The following is a 7,867-nucleotide window of genomic DNA, read 5'->3' on the forward strand; positions in this document are numbered from 1 at the left end:
GCAGTATTCACTGTGTGTTTATGGTTCCTGAGAGACACTGCTGCTTTGTGCGGGGGAATGGATGCAGAGAAACAAAGTCTGGGACTGTGAGACAACTTCACGTTTAGAGCTTCACGCGTTGTAGATGTGTGGGTCTGGATATGAGAAAAGTGCTCTGAGACGGACTAGATACAGTTGTTGTTTGGGGCAGCAGACTGGCTGGAGAACACGGAGACAGATTTTGTGCAATGCAGGCACTGGAACCAGAGGACAGGACCAGAGCTCATGAGTCCTTAAAGTACATGTCAGATGTGAAGAGGGATGTTTGGAGGGACAGTAAAGAGGAGCGATCGGAGCCTCCCTGTTGCCTGAGCGGCAGCAACATCTCCTACACAGTCAGGTAAATGCAGCACAGTCTATAAAGACTTGGTTTTGGTTCAAAATATCTTTCATTTTCTGTGTTCTTTAAGCCCACTGATAAAATGACTAAGTCTCTGGTGTCATTCACTGGGGAAATAAAAAATATGCTCTGTGTGTGTGTGTGTGTGTGTTGCAGTGAGCGTGTGGGTCCATGGTGGGACTTATCATCCTACAGGAAGCGATGGACACGTCAGATCCTCAACGACGTCTCCTTCCATGTAGAAAGTGGACAGATCATGGGCATACTGGGAAATTCAGGTTCGGCTCACTCCTAAGTTTGTTTGTTTTTATGTGTGGATAATGAATCAATGAATATGCTTCAATCAGAAGTTCATTTAAAAGATCATTTTCTAATGGACTGATTTAAGCATTTTTCACACCCATTACCACATTATTGTTTTTCTACTATATAAACAGAGTCATGGAAATTACAATTACAGGGAATTACAGGGTATCCTGCTTTTGGCCAACTAAAGTGAAATCTAAAAATACCACTGTTTGTACAAATGTATTTAAGTGTAATTGTGTGTGTTTTGTGTTTGCTTGGTAAAGGCTCAGGAAAGACCACATTGCTGGACGCCGTCTCTGGCAGGATTGGACACCGTGGTACACTGCTGGGTGAAGTCTTCATTAATGGCAGGAAACTGAAGAGAGAGGAGTATCAGGACTGTTTCTCATATGTGCTGCAGGTAACACACACAGAAACACACATGTATACATGTGTATGAATACACACCATCACCACCATGCTGCTGCAGCACAACAAGGCCAAGAAAATTATAAAAACTCAACGAAAATACTGCTATTTTATAACTTAGATGTAATAATAATAGACAATGTTCCTCATGAGAACTCGAGAACATGGAGTCAGCATATCCTCATTGTCTGTAGCAATTTCAATAGCTGAAGTGTTGAATGAAATTAAATATTGCCAACACATTAATAACAGGAAATGTAAAAGTTATTAGCACCTAATCACACAAGCTTTTCACTTTGGCTGGCTCTGGACACACTCACATGTGGATAGTTTGTATTTAAGTTGTCTGTGTTTCCACTCACCACCATTAAAAACTAAATGAAAACAACATTTTGCTAAAACTCCTGAAAGGCTGCCCCGGCCTCTGTGTGAAATTAACTTAAGACCCTCGATATCCTCCTCATATACTTAATCTCTCAATGAGAGGTGCTCAAGTGTATCCAAAGACCGAATTAATAACAGTGGCGTAAAGCAGGCCTTTGCTTCCTTTCAAATCATCTCTCCTCTCGCTGATAACGCCAACCCTCCCTCGCTCTCTAAGCCTCGTCATTAACTCCCCTCGCTAAGCTGCAGATGAGGAGGTGATATGAGCTCCTGATATCAAAGTCATTCAGGAGAGAGACTGAAGAGGAGAGGGACTGGGAGGCGCCACATGTTAATTGAGGCAGACAGGAGGTTCAGAACTTCGAAACAATGTGTGTGTGTGTGTGTGTTTGTGTGTGTCTTGTAGAAGGGTATATTATAGTCAGTGCCATGCACATGTCAACATACAATGTACATAGACGTGTGAAGATGCTGTGACTAAAACCTATGTCAGGATGTGACGTAGTTTGATGTGCAGGGATGTGAGTGATCATACATGGTGCATAGTGTCATCCATCCATTTTCTACTGCTTTATCCTCCACATGAGATTGGCAGCGACTGTCAGGGCAGTAGGCGGGATACAATCTGGACTGTTCATGTGATGTCAGTCCATCACATATGGCCACATATGGAGACAAACAACAATCCACTCACACCTACTGTCAATTTAGAGTGTCCAATTTACCTAATCCGCATATTGCATGTTTTTGGACTGTGGGAGGAAATCAGATAATCCGGCGAAAACCCATGCACACACGGGGAGAACATGCAAACTCCATGCACAAAGGCCCTTGTTACGACAGGTTCGTGAACCCAGGTCTTCTTGCTGAAAAAGGCAAGAGTGCTAACCACTACACCAACTGCATGGCCCCCCCTATACTCACCAGCCACTTCATTAAGCACACAGTTATCTGCGTTAGTGTTGCCTTCTTAATCATCTTAAACCAGTCTGGTCATTCTCCTCTGGAATCAACAAAGCCTTTTCTCTAACCATTCTCTGTGAAACCCTCGAGACGGTTGTTCTCGCACAACAACCATGTCACATTCAAAGTCACTTAAATAACCTCTCTCCCCCACTCATGGTGTTCTGAACCTCAGCAGGTTGTCTTGACCATGCACTGAGCTGCTGTCATGTGATTGGCTGATTAGATAATAGCGTTATCAAGCAGTTCAACAAGTGTACCTAATAAAGTGTACGTATAAAATGGAGGAGGATTCTACGATGCGGCAAACTAAATAATACTGTATATCCTCAGTTAGTATGAAGGACCCATCAGTGTTTTCACTATGTGTCTCTCTGTTCCCTCCTCTTCTTCTTGTGTCCGCTAGAGTGATAACTTACTGAGTTATCTGACTGTGGAGGAGACTCTGACATACACAGCACAGCTGGCACTGCGGAATCACTCGGCTGATGCGATCAAGAAGAAGGTGACTGTTGAAAGCATCGTCTCTGTGGCTAAATTTGACATTTTACATTTGAGATTATTTGCTTCATTAGTGCTAGGGTCACTTACTGTTTAAATCTATAGTCGATTTATTTTCAAAGAAATTAATGGAAATATTTTCCAGTGATAATCTTGACACTTGACCTTTGACCTGTGGCTGCTGTGCAGGTGTCCTCGGTGATGGCCGAGCTGAGTCTGAGTCACGTGGCCCACAGCGTTATCGGAGGCCGTGTTTTCCCAGGGATCTCTGGGGGCGAGAGGAGGAGGGTCTCCATCGCCTGCCAGCTCCTGCAGGACCCACGTGAGTACCGATCCAGGCTGGGACACTCCTGAGGATAATCATGATCATTTTATTCATGAAGCTCTTTTTAAGCATCAGCACAATGTGCTTTCTAGATAAGCAAAAGGAAAACTGAACAGGAATTCAGACTAACGTGAAAAAAGACAAATCGAAAACCCCCAAATTAAGAAAATGAGATCACATTAAGCAGCACTGAGCTCAAGGTCACTGAAAAAAAAAAAAGAAGCTAATATAGAAGATACTGTCATAAAAGAATAAAACGTCAACATAAAATTAAAAATCTAAATTATAAAAGGGTATAAAAGTTAAAAAGATAGTAACTATAAAATTAGGATACAACACTATGAGAGAAAATAAGAATTTAGAAAATAGAGATAGATAGAGATAGAGATAGAAAATAAGAATTTTAAATAAACAAGAAACGTGATACACAACTCAACTAAATTGTAGTAAAACAAGTGCAAAAATAACTATAACATTAGCATTAAGAGTAAGCCATCTTATAGAAATGTGTTTTTAAAAGGTGGGGTCAACTAATACCAGAAACATACTATTAAACAGAGAAGTGATGATGAGGTGAACTGAGGTAAAAGCCTATGTGTAAACCTTAAATACTTTTATACCTTAAATAATTTTGTCTTTACAGGACTGAAATTGGGATAAATACTGTGGAGATAACCTGAAGTATTAAGGTTGGATTGATATATCAGATAAATCAAATTAAGAACCCTATTAAGTGCATTTCATACATGCTACATTCTCTAAAAACAACAAATCCAAACCAGTGAGGATTGTTTCAACCTGAAAACAAGAGTAAACTTCACGACAAGATCCCTAAAGTGTTCAGAAGTCCACACTGAAAGAACAAAGGGATCTAAAGAGAGGAATAAGTAAAGGACACATGAGGGGATGAAGGGAGAGATGGAGAAGCGTAATGAAAAACTGGGTTATCACCCCACAAAGGGAATGAGCAGAAACTCACCTGTGTGTGTGTGTGTGTGTGTGTCCAAGTCCTTTATCAGGTCTACAGTCCTCTAGGGAGGATGAAAGGTCTCAGTCCTCATTCAGGATTAAAATAACTATAGACAGAGAGAGAGAGGAGAGAGAGAGTAATGAGGAGTTCCTATTCGCTGCCTCTCCAATCAACCAGGAAATGAATTAATCTCACAATTAAAGCACAAGTTAATTCCACTCTACTTTCATCATGCTAAGAGGCAATCTTTTAATTGTCCTAATTATACTAATTAACTGAAAAAAAGAACTGAATTATCTTCATAAGTTGAATTGGCCCCACAGAGAGGCCTGCATCTGCCACTTAATGAAGAGCGCATTGAAAAGTTTCTAACTTAAAAGAAGAGAAATAAAAGTTACTGTGCGGCTCTTTAGCTTATTCTCAACCTTTCACTGTGTGTGTGTGTGTGTGTGTGTGTGTGTGTGTGTGTTACAAAATCACGCATGGACCATGACGTCATTGCGGTGATGTCCTTGCAGGCGTGATCCTGTTGGATGAACCCACCACCGGCCTGGACAGCATGACAGCCAATCAGATTGTGGTGCTCCTGGCACAGCTGGCCCAGAGGAACCGTATCGTCATAGTAACGATCCACCAACCGCGCTCCGAGCTCTTCAAGGTGGGTGTTCAGGAACTGGAGAAAGAGAGAGAGAGATTTGTCAATGGAAACTTCATTTAAAAGGAGTCAAAATTCAAATTCAGAGTCAAATTATTTCCATTAAAATAGCAGTGACCACATGTTTGTTTGTGCACTAAAACAGTTTTGTTCTATCTGTTATTCCTCTTCATAGTGGCTGTTTAATTTTGATTGTTCCCCATATTAGCACTTCATCTTAAGAAGTAATTTTCCAGACTACAGTTATTAGTTATTAGTTATAATTAGGTAGACATCTCAGTCATTCCTGTTGGGAGAATGATTTTTAGTTCTCTTAAATGATTGCTGCATGTACATTTGGGCTATGACTATTGTTTTTAGACCTGAGAAATACACTTACTGAGGAAATAAACTTTGTTCTGTGCGTTTGTGTCCATGTTTGTGCGCACAGGTGTTCAGCAGGATTGCGATCATGAGTCGTGGAGAGCTGGTGTTCTGTGGACAACCGGAGGAAATGGTGGACTTCTTCAGTCAGTGCGGCTATGAGTGTCCAGAGTACTGCAACCCCTTTGACATATATGGTAAAGCACATGTATATGTACAGTATATCAATGGCTGTACATTCTGTATGTATGATATACACTGAATATACAAAAGCTTGCATATTTAAATGGCATGTAATATAGATTTTAGTGCATCTACATGTATGTGCATTTAAAAATCAATCTCCTGTGATGTGACACAGTTGACTTCACCTCAGTGGACACACGCAGCAGCGAAAGGGAGGCAGCCACTTTCAATCGCATGCACGAGATCACGTCGTCCTATCAGGGCTCGGCGATCTACCACAGCATGCTGGGAAAAATAGTGCAGAGCCTGCAGCAGGAGGACAAACCAGCCATTCCCTTTAAGAGCAAAGAGTCACCCAGTGGCTCAGCCAAACTGGAGGTTCTGCTCAGGTCAGTGCTGACTGAGAAAGTCTTCAATCCCCTTTGATTTGTGTGTTGTTTGATCTTTGCGAGACATAAGGCACAGGATGCAGCTCAACTTTGTTCTATAATAAGGACAAACAGTGTCAACAACAGTTATTCCACTCACTTGATGTCTTCCTGCCTTTATTTTTTTTTTGTCTGCAGACGGACTGTGAGGAACCTGTCCAGAGATAGGATGGGTGTTCTGATGCGTCTGTCCCAGAACCTGATCTATGGTCTCTTTGTGGCCTTCTTTGTCATGCGTTTAGACAATGACGTCAGTAAGGGCGCAGTGCAGGACCGCATTGGCATCATCTACCAGAGCATCGGTGCCTCACCCTACACTGGCATGCTGAATGCTGTAGCCCTCTGTAAGCCTAATAAACAATTAGACATTTATTTGACTCCCTTTCACTGGTATGTCACCAAGTCCTGGCCCTCAACAGTCACATAATATGTGAGTAACATTATACAAGATACAATCGCTTCAAGGAAATTCTGAAGTGCACGTCGCAGTCTATCACCTTATTAAAAAGGATGTTTTATCTTTGTTTAGCAGCTTGTTACAAACGTCTTTATCTCTGCTGCATAAGCTCATTTATCTCTCGTTCAGTGGGGGAAAGGAGTTCAAATGTGTGCAGCGTTTCTGTTTCCTTCAGCAAAAAATGTGCCAAGTCCAGCTTTGATTTCGTTTGAGGGAGTCGTATGAGAGTCTCCGTCGGGTCAGATTAAGCGATAGGCTGTACATTAATCTAGATCGAAGGTTCAACAGCGGGGCCGGGAATTGTTTTTATTTAATTACATTTTTTTTTCAAAATTTTATTCCCCCCTCAAATTTAAATACACATTAACAAGGTAAGATAAGTTGTGTGCTACACATCAGGGTCAGACATCTCACTAATGTGGGAGTATGTGTGCCATTCACAGATTTCTGACGACATTCATCCATCCATTTTCTCAGGTTGCGGGGGGTGCTGTGCCAATCTAAGCTGACATAGGGTGATAGGCGGGGTACACCCTGGACAGTTCGCCAGTCCATCACAGGGACACATAGAGACAACCATTCACTCTCACTTTTATACTTACGGTCAATTAAGAGTGACCAATTTACCTAATCCCCATATAGCACGTTTTTGGACTGTGGCAGGAAGTCAGAGAACCCACGCACACACAGGGAGAACATGCAAACTCCATGCAGAAAGGCCCTTTTCCAACCGGGGCTTGAACCCAGGTCTTCTTGCTACACAAACATGAATCTGTCAATTATTTGAATAGCTCAGTATGTTCATACATGGCAGTGGCACTACTAGGCCATCACTCATTTTTTGTTTCATCATTTATATTTAAAAATATAAAAACGCCAGTTTGATTAGCTGACTCTTGATATTGGCATTTTAACAAGGTATGTTTATAAATGGCACGGCCATGCTATACTCACTGTACCGTGCACATTTGCACATGAACTGAAGAAGCCTCTTGGGTGAGATGTCTTCAACTTAACTCAAGCATGTCCAGTCACCTTCAGCACTGTACAGTACAGAAGAAGACACATTTGAATAGCTACGTATAGAATGCACTATTTTATAGTAGGGGGTCCCTGCTCCATCTCTACAATATGTTGAAGACCCCTGAGTATTATCCTGTGAGATCAAATGTATTGTTTTGTTTCCCTGGCTTTACACTGTTGTTAGAAAGGTTGCACTTACCTTTACACATATATATATATATATATATATATATATATATATATATATATATATATATATATATATATATATATATATATATATATACATATATATACACATGCACACACATAAACATATATATACACATATATATACACACACATATATACATATATATATATATATATATATATATACACACACATATATATACACACATACATATACATATACACACATACACGTACATATATACACACATGCACATACATATACACACATACATATATACACACATGCACATACATATACACACATACACATACATATATACA

At 40.7% G+C, this 7,867-nt stretch overlaps 1 protein-coding gene across 1 annotated transcript; it reads left to right on the forward strand.

Annotated features, from left to right (window-relative positions):
* Window positions 1-25: 25 nt before the first annotated feature.
* Window positions 26-6,298, forward strand: LOC122781673 (ATP-binding cassette sub-family G member 5-like). The gene is made up of 9 exons (XM_044045587.1): window positions 26-379; window positions 536-657; window positions 952-1,088; window positions 2,850-2,948; window positions 3,134-3,266; window positions 4,758-4,897; window positions 5,325-5,454; window positions 5,619-5,832; window positions 6,010-6,298. Exons 1-9 carry the CDS (start codon window positions 228-230, stop codon window positions 6,296-6,298), a joined length of 1,416 nt encoding a protein of 471 aa, XP_043901522.1. The 5' UTR covers window positions 26-227.
* Window positions 6,299-7,867: the final 1,569 nt, after the last annotated feature.

Source organism: Solea senegalensis, linkage group LG15 (genome assembly GCF_019176455.1).
Source record: "Solea senegalensis isolate Sse05_10M linkage group LG15, IFAPA_SoseM_1, whole genome shotgun sequence".
Classification (NCBI taxonomy): domain Eukaryota; kingdom Metazoa; phylum Chordata; class Actinopteri; order Pleuronectiformes; family Soleidae; genus Solea; species Solea senegalensis.